This window comes from Bos grunniens, chromosome 11 (genome assembly GCF_055505025.1).
Source record: "Bos grunniens cultivar Pamir isolate PY7600 chromosome 11, Bosgru_T2T1.0, whole genome shotgun sequence".
Classification (NCBI taxonomy): domain Eukaryota; kingdom Metazoa; phylum Chordata; class Mammalia; order Artiodactyla; family Bovidae; genus Bos; species Bos grunniens.
Genome location: NC_141175.1, coordinates 107353509 through 107373418, shown reverse-complemented (window position 1 = coordinate 107373418; position 19910 = coordinate 107353509). Strand labels below are relative to the sequence as shown.

General features: G+C 37.1%; 1 protein-coding gene across 2 annotated transcripts in view; it reads right to left on the bottom strand.

The window, feature by feature from the left end:
• Positions 1-19910, bottom strand: part of ZC3H6 (zinc finger CCCH-type containing 6) — a 76632-nt gene that overhangs the window by 8816 nt on the left and 47906 nt on the right. Inside the window, exons 5-11 of one of the 2 annotated variants that reach the window (XM_086328350.1) lie at positions 17821-17954; positions 9337-9453; positions 8629-8740; positions 3854-3963; positions 2526-2776; positions 1729-2219; positions 1174-1407 (exon numbers count right to left, since the gene is read on the bottom strand). In XM_086328350.1, the coding sequence (XP_086184476.1) occupies positions 1174-1407; positions 1729-2219; positions 2526-2776; positions 3854-3963; positions 8629-8740; positions 9337-9453; positions 17821-17954 (1449 nt within the window). The remainder of the gene's footprint in view (positions 1-1173; positions 1408-1728; positions 2220-2525; positions 2777-3853; positions 3964-8628; positions 8741-9336; positions 9454-17820; positions 17955-19910) is intronic. The other variant, XM_086328351.1, reaches the window with a different exon arrangement.

Genomic DNA, 19910 nt, shown 5'->3' with positions numbered 1-19910 from the left:
CACTTTCATATAAACATATTTTATAAACAGTCTTAAATTCTTTCTGGAATAAGAATGAATATGGAGCAGAAAGAAAGTAGAACAGCAGAGAAGTCAGTGGAAAGCAGGTACTAGAAAATGATTAAAAGGTTCCTATCAGCTTTTTATCAAAGGACAAATAAATTCACAAAGGCAATAAAATTTGCAAGAATGAACACAAACACAAAAAAATCTGTTTAAGATCTTTTCTGATTCCGAGAAAACAAGCCTTATAAAACATTACCAATTTTATAGTATTATATATAAAATGTTATGTCATTTAGAAAAGTTTTAATTTTTTTCTTTATGAAAATATAAGACTTTGTTACACTTTAAAGAAAGATTCACATTAAAATGATTATTTCTTAAAATTAGCACCTAAAGGAGTAAATATAAATTATACAGGAAATTAACTTATTAGAAATTCCTCATTTCCCTGTCATGGTAAATAAATGAAGGTTTAATACTATGTTTCCAAATGTAACAATGTTTATATAACTTGTGACTACTAGCGTTATCCAGTTTTACATAGTCATTCATAGATTTCATGTTTTGCTCATCTTTGGCCATGCCTCACAGCATGTGAACTTCTCTGATCCCTGCAGCAGAAGCATAGATTCTTAACCACTGGAACGAGGGAAGCCCTTAATTTCATGTTTAAGAGTGGCCAAACATATCAATTTTTTAACTCATAATAACAACTGGTTGATTTCAAGTTTTCTCCCCTTAACTGAATTAACTAATTGCTGTAGACTTATCTGTATCAAAAATACTAAGGGAAACTTAAAATATAATATTTTATATTAAAAATAATATCCTTTAATAGTATAGCAGAACCTGAAGGAAACAGCCTCTGCCCATAAAAATCTAATCACCAAATAATTTTGAACTTGAGTTACAAGTTAAAATTCTTAAACTCAAGGCTATCTTGTTTCTGTTCTATTTCTCTTCAAAAGCAAAGCTTAATAACAAGTGTGCTTCCAAGGCCTCACACTTCAGTCTGATTTATTGCTTCAAATCAAACCTATTGCAATTAATTACTAATGCATCAATGGCACTGGAAATGACAATCAATCCCAAGAAGACAGTAGTGGTAGCTGGAAATAGAATATGTAGATCCAAATAGATATGACGCTATCGTGACACCTGACGCACCTTCTTCCTTGCTCGGTGCCCTCTGAGGCTGGGTGCTGCTTGGCTCTTCATCTTCTTGGTATTTCTGAGTAAGTCTGACAAAAAGAGCTCTCTGGACAGCAGGGAGGAGACCCAGCGCAGGCAGGGCACCATGGCCTGCCACCTTACTGCTGCTGTCAGACCCACTCCCGCGGTTAGGTGAGTCTGGAACAACTGGAGCCTGGTGCTGGGCAAAGTCACCGTGCCACACCCCGTCTATATACACAGCACAAAAAGACACAAGACACTGATTGAGTGCAAAACTCCAGGAGGCAAATACCGCTGAGCCTTGTAAGAAACTGAGTTACAACAATATCACATTTGATTATCAGATTATCATGTAACAGTAAGCACTGTTTAAAGTTATCTCAAGGTCTACTGTTACAAATATTTGGTTAAATTGAAAACACATTTTAATATTTCAATTTCATCATATTTTCCTTTATTTAAAACACACATGCCTTTCTTGTTGCTAAAGAAACATAGGACTCCAGATATTTTAAGTTAGAAATGAATTATTTAGAAAGGTAAACTTACCACCAGAGTGACTGGGTGGCTGAAAATTATGGACAGCATGCTGTGAATAGTAGTGATCATAAAACTCAGCGGGATTTTGTAAGGACTCATAGCTGGTACTGAGTTGCCTTTCACCAGGTGGGTGCGATGAGCCTGGAGAGCAGTGATTCTCTCTAGATACTTTCATCACGTGTTCTGGAAAGCCCGGGCAGTGGTAAGCACCACTCATATTTGGTGGTGTCAAAGGCGTATCCGGTTGACCAAGTACTCCGGCTTGACCGTGAGGGCCCACAGTTCCTGGGGGGCCAGGCAGCAAAGGTGGGCTCTGTGGCACTGGTAGGCCAGGACAGTGTCCGGGGGAGCCTGGGTGGATCACAGGACTGTTGTGTCCCTGAGACATGTTAGGGCCAGGACCTGGACTGGACCCAGAACTATAGACATGTTGAGGATGTGGGCTGCTTTCCTGAAATTGTGGTCCTGGTGGTGAGGCACTGTTATAAAATGCTGGTGGCCTGTGGACAAAAGAATATTTCTTAGTTCAAAGAAAAGAGGCAAATAAGAGCATTACATCTCTAAATGGATATTGGACCTTTGCTGACAAAGGTCTGCCTAGTCAAGGCTATGGTTTTTCCAGTGGTCATGTATGGATGTGAGAGTTGGACCATAAAGCAAGCTGAGTGCTGAAGAACTGATTTTTTCAAACTGTGGTGTTGGAGAAGACTCTTGAGAGTCCCTTGAACAGCAAGGAGATCAAACCAATCAATCCTAAAGGCGATCAACCCTGAATATTCATTGGAAGGAATGCAAATTTAACTTACTTCTTTCCAATTTTATGTGCTAAATCCACAGTAGGTTTTACAACTATTTCAAAAAGAGATGGAATTTTCTTGAAATCATCAGAGAGATCTGTCTGAAAACCATCTTCAGGATCAGAAAAGGGAAAATGCTCCAGTGGGGTTGGCAGAAGTCCAACTCCTGGAGGTGGTTTGGGAAGAGGAGTTATGCCATGCTTTCTAAGTTCTTCTAATTCTCTTTCGTCTTCATTTGCAGCTTCTTCAGTATTCAACACCTAAAGATAATTGGCCAAGATTTACTATTTCCAAACAAGCTTTCTTCCTCACATTTAAAACTGAGAAGACTTGAATAAACTAGTTTTGTTAACAGAAAAATATAGTATTAAAGTTGAAATAGATCGGAGATAGTGAACTACTTTTTTATAAAGAATATGAGGTTCAAAGAGGTAAAGGATAGTTCTCAAAGTAAATTAGCTTTTTTAGAGATCACATTTTGTGGTTACCAAAAGCAGAGGAACTGGATGAAGGCACTAAAAAGGTACAAACTTCGAGTTATAAGGTAAGTAAGTACTAGGGATGTGAGGCACAACACGGTGAGTATAATTAACAGCGCTGGACCGTTATACACGAAATCTGTTGAGGGTGTTAAGTCCTAACACCCTTCTCAACACGGAAAAAAATCTTTTCTGTTTCTTTAATTTCATATTTCTTTGAGATAATGGATGTTTGCTAAGCTTGCAATAATTTCATGATGTATGTAAGTTGAATCATTATGTTGTACACCTTAAATTTATACAGTGTTGTATACCAATTATATCTAAATAAAATTGGAAAGTAAATGACATTTGAACAAGAGCTCAACCAAGAAAAATAAAATTTATGATGGACTGGTTGAAAAAATTTGTGATGGACTGTTTTTTAATGGCAGAACAATGATAAGAACAAAAGTTTTTTTTTTTTTAAGGTTAAGGCAATTATATTATTTGCTATCATTAATAAATAAAGAACTGTAATAGGTGCCACTAACTGAGCTTTTACTCTTTACCAGGAGTGGTACAAAGTGTTTCATGTACATCACAATTGAATCTTATAAGAACAAAATATTCTTAATTCTTAGTCCAATATTCCTGCTTTTCTAACACACTACATTAACAAAATAAAACATAAAATAATAAGTCCTTGCTTTCTCAGCAAGAAAGTGAAGTTGCTCAGTCGTGTCTGACTCTGCGACCCCATGGATTGTATCCTGCCAGACTCCTCTGTCCATGGGATTCTCCAGGCATAAAATATGACTTATAAAACATGATTAAAGTCTAATGAATCTGTAATCAAGGTGCAAAAATATTACTCACTTTGTCCAAAAGTTTCTTTGTTTCTTTAGTCAGATCATCATGTGAAAATTTACAGTTGTCTCCTTGGTAACATTTTGCTCCACTATGATAGAACTTACATGGAAATTCATGTAAATAAAAATATTAAGGAACAGACCAAGTAAAATCAAACTCTCATATTTTAAAACAAAAAATACAACTGTGAAATCAATATAACTTTATTACCATATATTATACTAAATTTTCAACAGTCACAGATTATTTAATTTTTAATTTTAAGATTAAATATTTTAAGTATGCTGTCGCAGAACATTCAAAAATTTTAAGTCTCTTCTACTCTATTAGAACTAGAAAACAATTTTTTAAGAGCTTAATTTTTCTGTTTTAAAAAACTTGACTGTACAAACTGTATTATTTTTTCTGTCAGTGATAGATATATATGTCTTCTATAATAGTAGAGTTAGTAATGTGGGTAATTAACACAGACTTCCTTAAAAAGAGCTCTCGATCAAGATTTACAAATCATCTCCCAAATTACCATTGTAAATAAATTATGTCTAAAATTTAGTGCAAATTCTAGCTGTTTTCACCACTCATCAAGAGAGTCATGTTAAGGTTTCAATAGTTTGTTGAGAGTACCATGCTAGGAAAATGTTACATATAAATAGAGCTTGGATAGTTAGCTAACTCCACTAGTACTTCCTCTAAAATGTCACTCATTTACTTACACTCATGTTTCGCTGCACTCGGCCTTTACTGCTGTGTGCAGGCTCTCTCTAGCTGTGACTGGGGGCTGCCCTCTAGCTGTGGGGCACCGGCTTCCCACTGCGCTGGCTTCTCCTGTTGCTGAGCACGGGCTCTAGGGTGTGCAGGCTTAGGCAGTAGCAAAGCACGGGGCGCAGTGGTTTTGGCATACTGGCTTAGCTGCCCCACAGCATGTGGACTCTTCCTGGACCACGGATTGAACCTGTGTCCCCTGCCTTGGCTGGTGGATTCTTTTTTGTTAGTTACACCAATTTTATTTTTTTAATTGGAGGATAATTGGTTTACAGAATTGTGTTAGTTTCTGCCGTACATGAACATGAATCAGCCATAGGTATACATTATGTCCGCTCCCTCTCGAACCTCTCTCCCACCTCCCTCCCCATCCCACCCCTCCTGGTTGTCACAGAGCACCAGGTTTGAGCTCCCTGTGTCACACAGCAAATTCCCCCAGCTATCTATTTTACATATCATAATGTATATGTTTCTGCGTTACTCTTTCAATCTGTCCCTCCCTCTCCTTCCCCTGCTGTGTTTACAAGTCTGTTCTCCGTGTCTGTGTCTCCATTGCCTGTAAATAGGTTCATCGGTACCATCTTTCTAGATTCCACGTATATTTGTTTTTCTCTTTCTGATTTACTTTACTCTGTATTCACCCACCTCATTAGAACTGACTCAAATGAGTTCCTTTTCATGGCTGAGTAATCTCCACTGTGTATATGTACCACAACTTCTTTATCCATTCATCTGTCAGTGGATATCTAGGTTGCCTTCATGCCCTAGCTATTGTAAGTAGAGCTGCAATGGACACTGAGGTTTCTTCAATAACCATTTTTTAAAAATTGAAGTATAGTTAATTTACAATGTCGTGTAAGTTTCAGGTATACAGCAAAGTGATTCAGTTATACATATGTATATATATATATATCTACTCTCTTTCAAGAAAACAATTTTTTAAGTAAAAACGGCTATAGCTATTTATAATGGCTATGGTATAATTTAATTATGTAAACTCTGTTACTTTCCACAATAAAACAAAATACTGAACAAATAAATTTTCAGCAAATGTTTATATCTATGAAGAAAATAAAGGGGTCTGATATGTAATGTTAAAGTTAAATATCCAAACAATCAAAACCACAGGCTAATCTTAAAATTTTGGAGACAAAGATCTAAAGAAAATATTAAATCTAGAAGTATAGTGAAAAATATACCATTTCAGCTGGTATATGTTCTGGGAATTTCTGAGTAGTTTCTGGAAATTTATTACTGAAATCATCACAATGATAAGGTCAAGAAAGAAAAATCATGTGATTATCTTAGCAGATACAAAAGACAACTGATAAAATTCAAGTTTTTTTAATATTAAAACCTCTTAGTAAAATAAGGATATATATTAGATGTTGTTGTTTAGTCTCTAAGTCATGTTTGACTCTTTGCAACCCCATGGACTGTAGCCTGCTAGACTCCTCTGTCCATGGAATTTCCCAGGCAAGAATACTGGAGTGGGTTGCCATTTCCTTCCCCAGGAGATCTTCCTGACCCAGGGATCGAACCCGAATCTCCTGCTTGGCAGGCATATTCTTTACTACTGAGACACCTAGGAAGCCGAAGGATTTACATACTTAACTCTATTTTTTTAAAAATCAATCTTAAAATTGTAGCCACAAGCCAAAGCAAAAGGGCATTACCTTTGAAACATGTTTTATGCTTCACAATACCTAGTATTTAACATTTTTTGGAAGTGTAGCCAATACTATTAAAATTGTCATGCCACAGATGGCATGACTATGGAGAAAAATATAAGAATAGATGGAAAGATTTCAGAAACAGTTCAATAAGGTGTCTGGTTTCTAAAGAAATACATCAAATCTTAAAAAATAAATTGTTTGAATAAGACAAATTTATTATAACATTTTGATACAAAAGGAGTATTTGGCCTTAGTAAGTATCAAACATACTATTACAGAGCAGAATGGTCAGATAGCACAAGGTACAATGGTATAGTACAGAAACAGAACTATGTTCGCTGAAAACTTAGAATATGGGCAGGTGACCTTTTAAATCTGTGAAGAGGAGACAATGAACTAACCATTTGGGAAATAATAAGGTCTTTACCGAAGGAAATGTTTCATATATATATATATATATATTTAAATTATTTTTAACTGAAGGATAACTGCTTTACAAATTGGTTTTCATACATCAACACAAATCATATATATATATATATGGACCATATACAGTGAAATGCCACATGGGTAGAGGCAGGAATACAATTTAAATGTATCAGAAGTAGGGAAGAATATACAGGGTAGTGCTTATCATTAGGTGGTAAGATTTGACAATACTTGAATTTCATAATTTCCAATAATGATAATTTATTACTTACGAACGCAACTAAATAATAATTCACAGAATAAATATGTTGCCAACTCCTTCAGAAAGCACAGCCTCTTGAAATACTTATAAATATTATTTAAAGTATGTTTATTTCAGATTTTTTTTTCCAAAGGGAAGTTATTTCATTTCCCTAAAGAAAAAAACTCAGTTGACCTTCTGAAGTGCAAAGGCTGAAGAGATCTGGTTTACATACTGTGTTATTTTAAATTTAAAACCAAACTAGGTCTAACACCATACACAAAAATAAACTCAAAATGGATTAAAGATCTAAATGTAAGACCAGAAACTATAAAACTCCTAGAGGAGAACATAGGTAAAACACTCTCCAACATATATCACAGCAGGATCCTCTATGACCCACCTCCCAGAATATTGGAAATAAAAGCAAAAATAAACAAATGGGACCTAATTAAACTTAAAAGCTTCTGCACATCAAGGAAACTATAAGCAAGGTGAAAAGACAGCCTTCAGAATGGAAGAAAATAATAGCAAATGAAGCAACTGACAAACAACTAATCTCAAAAATATACAAGCAACTCCTACAGCTCAATTCCAGAAAAATAAATGACTCAATCAAAAAATGGGTCAAAGAACTAAATAGACATTTCTCCAAAGAAGACATACAGATAGCTAACAAACACATGAAAAGATGCTCAACATCACTCATTATCAGAGAAATGCAAATCAAAACCACTATGAGGTACCATTTCATGCCAGTCAGAATGGCTATGATCCAAAGTCTACAAGCAATAAATGCTGGAGAGGCTGTGGAGAAAAGGGAACCCTCTTACACTGCTGGTAGGAATGCAAACTAGTACAGCCACTATGGAGAACGGTGTGGAGATTCCTTAAAAAAATGGAAATAGAACTGCTTTATGACCCAGCAATTCCACTGCTGGGCATACACACTGAGGAAACCAGAACTGAAAGAGACACGTGTACCCCAATGTTCATCGCAGCACTGTTTATAATAGCCAGGACATGGAAGCAACCTAGATGTCCATCAGCAGATGAATGGATAAGAAAGCTGTGATACATATACACAATGGAGTATTACTCAGCCATTAAAAAGAATACATTTGAATCAGTTCTAATGAGGTGGATGAAACTGGAGCCTATTATACAGAGTGAAGTAAGCCAGAAAGAAAAACACCAATACAGTATACTAACGCATATATATGGAATTTAGAAAGATGGTAACAATAACCCTGTATACAAGACAGCAAGAGACACAGATGTATAGAACAGCCTTTTGGACTCTGTGGGAGAGGGAGAGGTGGGATGATTTGGGAGAATGGCATTGAAACATGTATAATATCATATATGAAATGAGTCGCCAGTCCAGGTTCGATGCACGATACTGGATGCTTGGGGCTGGTGCACTGGGATGACCCAGAGGGATGGTACGGGGAGGGAGGAGGGAGGAGGGTTCAGGATGGGGAACACATGTATACCTGTGGCAGATTCATGTTGATATATGGCAAAACCAATACAATATTGTAAAGTTAAAAAATAAAATAAATAAATAAATAAAACCAAACTAGGCTTTCCAGATTGTACTTAAGATTTTTAAAGCCTCAATGACACTAGAAAACTACAATATTTTGGTTAACATTTTTAATAAAGGATATTATGCATATAAATGCAGTTCTCTCCTTTGGTACAATATCCTTGTAAATAAAATTTGCAGATCTCTTTCCTCTTCTCCAACTCTGCATCATGATCAAATTTACATTGATCTCCCTGTTCACAAAAAAAGAAAAAAAAAAAAAGAAACCACTGAGTTGAATTTTCTCTGTGGTGTTTCATGGTAGAACCATGGTCATATCTCCAATCTTTAAATAATGAGCTCAGTAATTCAAACAATCTCTTAGAATTCTTGCCCAGGATAGTGGAGGTGGCTTTGGGCGGAGAGGCAGAACAGTGAACATGACCTCAGAGGACACTGCTTGGCTCCAGCACTCACCATGTCTGGCTGAGCTACCCTGGGGACTCATTTAACCTCTTGGTTTGACCATGATTAAAATGAGAATAATAACAGTAACTGAACTTTACTGCATCATTGTAAACATGAAAACATTTAATATTAGTAAGCCAATTTGAGCAGTACGTGCCACATAGCATCATGTGTCAGTAAAATAAAATCTGATTTCAACAAGCTATATTATTGTCCCAGAATATAATTATATGAATTATACAGTATTCAATGCAAGATCCATTTTGAAGAACTAGTTTTATTCCAACTATATGAGAAAACACTCACTACCCCCTAAAATGACCTTAAGTTTTAAAGATTGTTTCAGAAGTTAAAGTGATTTATGATACCCCTATAAATTTACCTTAATACATCTCCCTTCCAGAAAGTATTTGCAGATTTGTTTTCCTTTATGTTCCACTGTATGTTGATTAATAAATTCCTGAGTCATAATCTTCCATCTTTTCCCTGGTTTACTATACTGCAAGAAAAAAATTTACTTAAATAAAACATATGAAGTATTTAAAAAGACATTAAAATTCATACTGAAATGGATCTAGAAAGCAGTACACACTGATCATTAAAAGTGGTGAAGACTGAACATTATGATGCTATTTATTTACCTGGAGAGAGGCGATGCATGAAAGCATGCTTTTGGAAAACTGCTTACTGGTACTGGTAGTTGCAAACAACCCTGTCTCTAATTTAATGAAGACATCTAACTACATTTTTCAAAATAAAATTGTGAGAACTTTAAACTTAATAATAATACTCAGTTTTGGCAAAGACACAATAAAATATGCACTTTCATGTATAGTTGGTTGAAAACTTAAAATACCGATATTGTTTGACACAAAATTTGTACTTTTCAGCATGAAATTCTGAAGGAATTACCAGGAAGGCACATGAAGATTTATCCACAAAAATAACCATTGCAGAATTATTTACAAGTAAAACAAACAAAAGCAGGAAATACTCTACACATCTAAAACTAGAACACAAATAAAACACATTATGGTACATTTAGAATATTATAAAGTCATTTAAAAAATCATGAGATGGAAAGACAATCTGGGGACACAAAATGTTCACAATACCTTACCAAGTGAAAAAGTGATCCGAGTTTATAATAATAAAGACAAAGAAAAAAACAACTAAAAGAATATACCCCTACCTTTAAGACTGTGTATCTCTAGATGAATTTCTACAGAGTTATAGATTGCTTGTGCGTGTGGTTATTTTGTATTTTCTTTAGGGAAAAAAATTGAGGATATATTACCTTTAACTTTTAAATTTAAGAAAATTAAGAAAAACTAGTATATGATACAGAGAAGGCAATGGCAACCCACTCCAGTACTCTTGCCTGGCAAATCCCATGGAAGGAAGAGCCTGGCAGGCTGCAGTCCATGGGGTAGCTAGGAGTCGGACACGACTGAGCGACTTCACTTTCACTTTTCACTTTCATGCGTTGGAGAAGGAAATGGCAACCCACTCCAGTGTTCTTGCCTGGAGAATCCCAGGGACAGGGGAGCCTGGTGGGCTACCGTCCATGGGGTCACACAGAGTCGGACACGACTGAAGTGACTCAGCAGCAGCAGCAGTATATGATAGGAAATCTCACAGCCCTACTTGCTTTCCTTAGTTCTCCTCAGGCCCCTATTCAACTTTTGCTGCAAGTACAAGAAGGCTGACTAACAACAAATTATGAGCTCTATAAAAGAGCACTGCTTTTCAAGCTCCTAGCAGGCACAGTGCCTTGCACACTGTAGGAGGTTCATAACTATTTACTTTTCTGAATTGATATCAGTTTTCCCTTTTTCCTCAGTTTGCTAGACTATGGAGAATAAAGCACAATCTACTGAAATCTCTCATAGCAAATGCCTGAGGCAATAGATAGGTAAAGTTAAATCTGATCCGCAGAGCTCACAACTGATGAATGATATAATTCACCAGATGTCTGGGGAAAAAAAAAAGTATCAGAATACCAGGAAAACATAATCTTTTGAGTTTCTTTTTAAAAAGTATATATAGATACACACATATACACATATATACATATATATACACATATACACACACGTGTGTATCCCATGAAAACGCAAAGAAACTGATTATACTCTACTCCAATAGGATTATTTTAAATGTCTTCAGTTCAATTCAGTCGCTCAGCCGTGTCTGACTCTTTGTGACCCCATGAACCACAGCACGCCAGGCCTCCCTGTCCATCACCAACTCCCGGAGTCCATCCAAACCCATATCCATTGACTCGGTAATGCCATCCAACCATCTCATCCTCTGTCGTCCCCTTCTCTTCCTGCCTTCAGTCTTTCCCAGCCTCAGGGTCTTTTCAAATGAGTCAGCTCTCCACATCAGGTGGCCAAAATATTGGAGTTTCAGTCCTTTCAATGAACACCCAGGATTGATCTCCTTTAGGATGGATTGGTTGGATCTCCTTGCAGTCCAAAGGACTCTCAAGAGTCTTCTCCAACACCACAGTCTAAAGCATTGATTCTTCAGCACTCAGCTTCTTTATAGTCCAACTCTCACATCCACACATGACTACTGGAAAAACCATAGCCTTGACTAGACTGACCTTTGTTGACAAAGTAATGTCTCTGCTTTTTAATATGCTGTCTAGGTTGGTCATAACTTTCTTTCCAAGGAGTAAGTGTCTTTTAATTTCATGGCTGCAATCACCATCTGCAGTGATTTTGGAGCCCAAAAACATAAAGTCAACCACTGTTTCCACTGTTTCCCCATCTATTTGCTATGAAGTGATGGAACCAGATGCCGTGATCTTAGGTTTCTGAATGTTGAGCTTTAGGCCAACTTTTTCACTCTCCTCTTTCACTTTCATTAAGAGGCTCTTTAGTTCTTTGTTTTCTGCCATAAGGGTGGTGTCATCTGCATATCTGAGGTTATTGATATTTCTTCCAGCAATCTTGACTCCAGCTTGTGCTTCTTCCAGCCCAGCATTTCTCAGGATGTACTCTGCATATACATTAAATAAGCAGGGTGACAATATACAGCCTTGACGTACTCCTTTTCCTATGTGGAACCAGTCCATTGCTCCATGTCCAGTTCTAGCTGTTGCTTCCTGACCTGCATATAGGTTTCTTAAGAGGCAGGTCAGGTGGTCTGGTATTCCCATCTCTTTCAGAATTTTCCACAGTTTATTGTGATCCACACAGTCAAAGGCTTTGGCATAGTCAATAAAGCAGAAATAAATGTCTTAAACCCACATAAATTTTATTTACAAACATTTTCTATTTCCATGGGAAGCTTCCATAAGCCTCTTATCCTTATCCATCAGGGGGCAGATAGAATGAAAATCACAATCACAGAAACTAATCAAACTGATCACATGGACCACAGCCTTGTCTAACTCAATGAAACTATAAGCCATGCCGTGTAGGGCCTCCCAAGATGGATGGGTCATGGTGGAGAGTTCTGTCAAAACGTGGTCCACTGGAGGAGGGAATGGCAAACTATTTCAGAATTCTTGCTTGAGAACCCCATGAACAGTATGAAAAGACAAAAAGATATGACACTGAAAGATGAACTCACCAGGTAAGTAGGTGCCCAACATGCTCCTGGAGAAAAGTGGAGAAATAACTTCAGAAAAAATGAGGCAACAGAGCCAAAGCAAAACAATGGCCATTTGTGGATGTGACTGGTGATTAAAGTAAAGTCTGATTCTGTAAAGAACAACATTGCATAGGAACCTGGAATGTTAGGTCCATGAATCAAGGCAAATTGGAAGTGGTTAAACAGGAGATGGCAAGGGTGAACATTGACATTTTAGGAATCAGTGAACTAAAATGAACTGGAATGGGTGAATTTAATTGAGATGACCATTATAACTACAACTGTGGCCAAAGATCCCTTAGAAGAAATGGAGTAGCCCTTGTAGTCAACGAAAGAGTCTGAAATGCAGTACTTGGATGCAATCTCAAAAATGACAGAATTATCTCTGTTCGTTTCCAAGGTAAACCATTCAATCTCACAGTAATCCAAGCCTATGCCCCAACGACTAATGCTGAAGAAGCTGAAGTTGAATGGTTCTATGAAGACCTACAAGACCTTCTAGAACTTACACCAAAAAAAAAGCTGTCCTTTTCATCATAGGGGACTGGAATGCAAAAGCAGGAAGTTAAGAGATACCTGGAGTAACAGGCAAGTTTGGCCTTAGAGTACAAAATGAAGCAGGGCAAAGGCAAACAGTTTTGCCAAGACAACACAGTGGTCATAGCAAACACCCTCTTCCAACAAATAAGAGAAGACGCTATACACGGACATCACCAGATGGTCAATACTGAAATCAGACTGATTATATTCTTTGCAGCCAAAGATGGAGAAACTCTATACAGTCAGCAAAAACAAGACCAGGAGCTGACTGTGGCTCAGATCATGAACTCCTTATTGTCAAATTCAGACTTTAATTGAAGAAAGTAAGGAAAACCACTATACCATTCAGATATGACCTAAATCAAATCCCTTATGATTATACAGTGGAAGTGAAAAATAGATTCAAGGTATTAGGTCTGATAGACAGAGTGCCTGAAGAACTATGGACAGAGGTTCGTGACACTGTACAGGAGGCAGTGATCAAGACCATCCCCAAGAAAAAGAAATCAAAAAGGCAAAATGGTTGTCTGAGGAGGTCTTACAAATACCTGAGAAAAGAAGAGAAGCTAAAGGCAAAGGAGAAAAGAAGAGATATACCCATCTGAATGCAGAGTTCCAAAGAATAGCAAGGAGTGGTAAGGCCTTCCTCAGTGATCAATGCAAAGAAATAGACGAAAATAATGGAATGGGAAAGACTAGAGATCTCTTCAAGAAAATTAGAGATACCAAGGGAACATTTCATGTAAAGATGAGCACAATAAAGGTGAGAAACAGTATGGACCTAACAGAAGCAGAAGATATGAAGAAGAGGCGGCAAGAATACACAGAAGAACTATACAAAAAGATCTTTATGACCCAGATAACCATGATGGTGTGATCACTCACCTAGAGCCAGACATCCTGGAATGTGAAGTCAAGTGGGCCTAAGGAAGCATCACTACGAACAAAGGTAGTGGAGGTGATGGAATTCCAGTTGAGCTATTTCAAATCCTAAAAGATGAAGCTGTGAAAGCGCTGCACTCAATATGCCAGCAAATTTGGAAAACTCAGCAGTGGCCACAGGACTGGAAAGGTCAGTTTTCATTCCAATCCCAAAGAAGGGTAATGCCAAAAATGTTCAAACTACCACACAATTACACTCATCTCATACACTAGCAAAGTAATGCTCAAAATTCTACAAGCCATGCTTCAACATGAACCATGAACTTCCACATGTTTAACCTGCATTTAGAAAAGACAAAGAAACCAGAGATCAAATTGTCAACATCAGTTGGATCATCAAAAAAACTAGAGCGTTCCAGGAAAACATCTACCTCTGTTTTACTGACTATGCCAAAAACTTTGACTATGTGGATCACAACAAACTGGAAAATTCTTAAAGAGATGGGGATACTGGACCACCTTACCTGCCTCCTAAGAAATCTGTATACAGGTCAAGAAGCAACAGTTAGAACCAGACATGGAACAATAGACTGGTTCCAAATTGGCAAAGGAGTATGTCAAGGCTGTATATTGTCACCTTGCTTATTTAACTTCTATGTAGAGTACATCATTCGAAACACTGGGCTGGATGAAGCACAAGCTGGAGTCAAGATTGTCAGGAGGAATATCAATAACCTGGAATATCAATAACCTCAGGTATGCAGATGACACCACCCTTATGGCAGAAAGAGAAAAGGAACTAAAGAGTCTCTTGATGAAAGTGAAAGAGGAGAGTGAAAAGTTGGCTTAAAACTCAACATTCAAAAAACGAAGATCATGGCATCCAGTCCCATCACTTCACGGCAAACAGATGGGGAAACAATGGAAATAGTGACAGACTTTATTTTTGGGGGGTGCCCAAAATCACTGCAGATGGTGACTGCAGCCATGAAATTAAAGGACGCTTGCTCCTTGAAGAAAGCTATGACCAACCTGCTGCTGCTGCTGCTAAGTCACTTCAGTCGTGTCCGACTCTGTGTGACCCCATAGACGGCAGCCCACCAGGCTCCCCTGTCCCTGGGATTCTCCAGGCAAGAACACTGGAGTGAGTTGCCACTTCCTTCTCCAATACATGAAAGTGAAAAGTGAAAGTCAAGTCGCTCAGTTGTGTCTGACTCTTAGCGACCCCATGGACTGCAGCCCACCAGGCTCCTCAGTCCATGGGATTTGCCAGGCAAGAGTACTGGAATGGGGTGCCATTGCCTTCTCCGATGACCAACCTAGACAGCATATTAAAAAGCAGAGACCTTGCTTTGCCGACAAAGGTCTGTCTAGCCAAAGCTATGGTTTTTCCAGTAGTCATGTATGGATGTGGACCATAAAGAAAGATTTGGACCATAAAGAAAGCTGAGTGCCGAAGAATTGATGCTTTTGAACTGTGGTGTTAGAGAAGACTCTTTAGAGTCCCATGAACAGAAAGGAGATCCAACCAGTCAATCCTCAAGGAAAGTAGTCCTGAATAATCATTGGAAGGACAGATGCTGAAGCTTAAAGTCCCAATATTTTGGCCACCTGATGTGAAGAACTGACTCATTTGAAAAGACACTGATGCTGGGAAAGATTGAAGGTAGGAGGAAAAGGGGATGACAGAGGAGGAGATGGTTGGATGCCATCACCAACTGATGGACATGAGTTTGAGCAAGCTCCAGGAGTTGATGATGGACAGGGAATCCTGGCGTGCTGCAGTGGGGTCGCAAAGAGTCGAACGTGACTGAGCTACTGAACTGAACTAAAACTTTTTTTAGAAACATTTTCTATTTCTAGGCTCACTTAGAACAAGTAGATATAAATGACCAGTTCATATATGCCTTCTCCACAAGGATTGTGGCTGTAATAAATAGGCAGCCAAAGAGTGCACCATGAGAAGTCAAAAAGCCAACTTGAGGAATATAACTCTGAAATCAAAAAGTAAAAATATTAGGTAATGACCCCCCCCCAGTAAAACCCACTGAAAAATGCACCAAGGTGTACTATGTAGCCCATCAGGCTCCTCTGTCCATGGGATTCTCCAGGCAAGTATCCTGGAGTAGGTTGCTGCACCCTCCTTCAGGGGATCTTCCCAACCCAGGGGTCAAACCCATGTCTCTTATGTCTATCTGCACTGGCAGGTGGGTTCTTTACCAGTAGCAGCAACTGGGAACCCCTTTAGTCGCTCAATCATGTTTGACTCTTTGTGACCTATGGATTATAGTGAGCTAGGCTCCCCTGTCCATGGGATATTCCAGGCAAGAATACTGGAGTGGGTTGCCATTTCCTTCTCCAGGGATCTTCCCAACCCAGGGACAGTACCCGCGTCTCCTGCTTGACAGGCAGATTCTTCAGGAAAGGAAAAATGTCCTAAATCTGATAAATGCACAAGAAAGAATTTATTCTGATTTTCTATTACAAGATTAAGAAATTTTTTAGTTGCGAGCTAGATCTGGAAACATCTAAAATGTTAGTGCTTGAAGGGGCCATTAGAGTTAATTTAATACTGTACTCTAATACAACAGGTTAAGCAAACTGAAGCTCAGAGATAGGCAGTAACTCCCTCAAAACCATACTTTCTTGGAAGCTAACATTTTTTCATGTATGGGGTATAAGTACTGAATGTAGGAGAAGGTTTACTCAGAAAGTATTCACATGGATTTGGTCTAGAGAAAGCAGCGCATCCTAGACACCACAGCTGCCTAGAAAGATGGGGAGGCAGGTTAGTTTCCCAGAAATTCTAAGCCTATTTGCAAAGCTGTTATTCCACAGAATAGTGAGTTAAGAGTGAATGTTTGTAGGTGTGTGGGGAAAAAAAAGTTCATGGTGAAGCAAATTTTAGAAATGATGGGTTGAACAAAGTCATACAGACTTCTTTCTGCCTAACCTGCTCAGAGCCTTTAAAGTTCATGTTGACTAAGAATCACCCAGAGTAGAGTACTATGTGCTGGGTTTCACACATTTATTTGGTCCTAAACTTTTTTTTAAGGTCATACTTGCTAGCAACTCCCTAAACAGTATACTAAGGAGTATATTAAAAAATCTTTGCCTGTTATCTTTAAACCCAGAGATTAGAAAACTGAGCATTTTCCAATTACAATGTTACTATCCCTTTTCTATCAATCAGGGTTACAGCTATTGATAACCCACCCTTGCTCTGCATAATTCAATCAAATCTTACTGGAACAATGGCAGAATACAGAAACTGGATCACTCTAATCTAGAAAGTCACTACAAGGTTGAAATGTATTTGTTCAGAGTTCAGTTCAATTCAACATACATTTATTCAGTCTCTACTATACACATGGTTCATAAATTGACCCTTCCAAACATTAATACCTCCTTTCTTCTCTTTCAAGGATTTCAATCCTAGTAAGTAAGTGAATTTACCACTGTCTCCCTTCTTGGTCCTGCCACGTATCAAGCTACCAAGCATTTTACTGCCATTTCCATCTAGGGAAGATGACCCCTAGGAAGGAAAAGTGCAACAGAGAACCTACAGAACAAAAATGTTTGCTTTCAGACGTATCAATTTTATTTTGAAGTGCTCTCGAGTTTAGCAGTTTTATTTCAATGCCACCTAAACGTGCACCTGTATACTAGCATCGTAACTAAGTAAAACAAAACTTTTATTTGGAAATTCATCTATATTCATTTGATCTGCACTAGAAATTTTTCACTTACTAGGAAAGTAGCATTAAAATCACAATGCTTTATTTGCAGCCAAGTAAGTTAAAAGGTAGAATCCTCAATATATATAAATTCTCATTACCTCATGATAGTCATCAGTTCCTGAAAACACATTTGGCCCTTTGTTGACCCTTCCGCCACGGTCTTTGCGTTTGATTTTTTTCAGCAAACCTCGTCCACGAGCAACATTAAAACTTTTAACCCTCTGCTCAGTACCTACAAAAGTTAAAATGTACTCTAGACATTATAAATAAAACAGCACACCAACCTACTAGTTTACAGAGAATAGCATATTTTAAATAGTCTACAATGTACAGTGCATTCTTTTTTCCCTCTAGATTCAATGAAAAAACTAATTCCATCTTTACATTTTACTTTAAGGTACTGCTTCTTATTGTTTTGTTTCTCAAGTGATGTTAGCAACATAAGGAAGGCAAGGAACAAGGATACACATGGCTGGAGAAGTCAAATCTAGTTTTATCCTTCTCATTGCTCCTTAGAATACACAATTAAGGAGGTTTTCTGTTTTTTAAGAGAATTAAACATTACATTCCTCTCTAAGGAAGACAATGAAATATTATTAGTGATTAATTTGTAGCAAATTGTTTCTATTGATAATTCTGGATATCACATATATTGCCAAGCAAAATTCATACTTGTCTTTTACTTTTGAAAAACTTGATGTTTAAAAGTATCTTAAATTATACTTAAATTATAAAAATACTTAAATTATAAAAATTATATATTAGGGTAGTAAGTTAGAATACAAAGTGATTTCTCATCTTACCAAAGTCATATTGAACTATTAAGTTTTGCAATGATCTTAAATCTACAAAACAGCCAATAAATGCATGAAAAAAAGTTTCACTTCATTAAAAGAAATTAAAAATTAACATACCAATTTTCACCTCAAAGAATAACGGTAGTAGGGATTTGGAGAAACTGGCATTTTTGCACACTGGCAGAAGTGTTATAAATTGCTATAATACTTTTTTGAATATCAGCTTGGTATATGGGTCAAAAATCTTCAAATGTGCCTATGCCTTTTGACTCAATTCTACATTTCAGCATTTATTATTAGGAAAAAAGTTTGCCAAGATGAGATATGTATAAATATGCAGGGTTAATCACAGAATTTTTAAAAAATGGATGCAACTTAAATCTCAAATAATTACTAACAAACAAATTTAGCAATTTAATAGATAAATTATGGTGCATCTATTAGAATGTAGGCATTAGAATCTACTCATTAATGTAAGAATGACAGAAATACAATTCACAGAAAAAAAAACGAGTTTTAACAGTGTATAGTTTTTTGTTAAAAATAATTCTCAAAAATTCTAGAAGAATGTTTGCCAAAAATATTAATAGTAATTGTCCCTGAGTGTAGAGATTCAAATTGTTTTTATCTTTGGTCTTTGCTTTATGTGTTATCATTTTTTACACATAGAAAAAGTTTTCTGCATTTGTCCATATATTACTTTCATAATTCTGGGGGAAAAAAATGAAATTCAGAATAAATCGCAATAGTCAATTCATTAACAGAACAAAAAGAAAGAGTCTGAAAGGAAAAACCCCAGGTAGGAAGGGATGAACAAGGACTCCACATTCCCTTTATTCCCCAAGTGGAATGATCCCCAACACCACTATGTCTGACTCCAGAACAAACGTGCTAATTACAATAGCACATGTATAGACAAATTCCTTTCTCTTTAGTTCAACAAAGCCTCGGTTCACATTTTTCAAAGGAATTTTGCTAGGAAATCAAGAAAAAATAAAGCCATAAAAATAACCAAATTTACTCATAATGGATTCTTTTTTTCAGTGCTAATTAAAAGATGTGAAATGAATCACCAGTCCAGGTTCGATGCATGATACAGGATGCTCAGGGCTGGTGCACTGGGATGACCCAGAGGGATGGGATGGGGAGAGAGGTGGGAGGGGGGTTCAGGATGGGGAACACGTGTGCACCCGTGGCGGATTCATGTTGATGTATGGCAAATCCAATACAATATTTTAAAGTAATTAGCCTCCAATTAAAATAAATAAATTTATATTTTAAAAAAATAAAATAAAAATAAATAAAGTTTTAAATTTACATTTTAAAATTTAAAAAAAAATTAAAAAAAAAAAAGTTATGTAGGGTTTGGGTTTCACCACTTCACCTCAGCC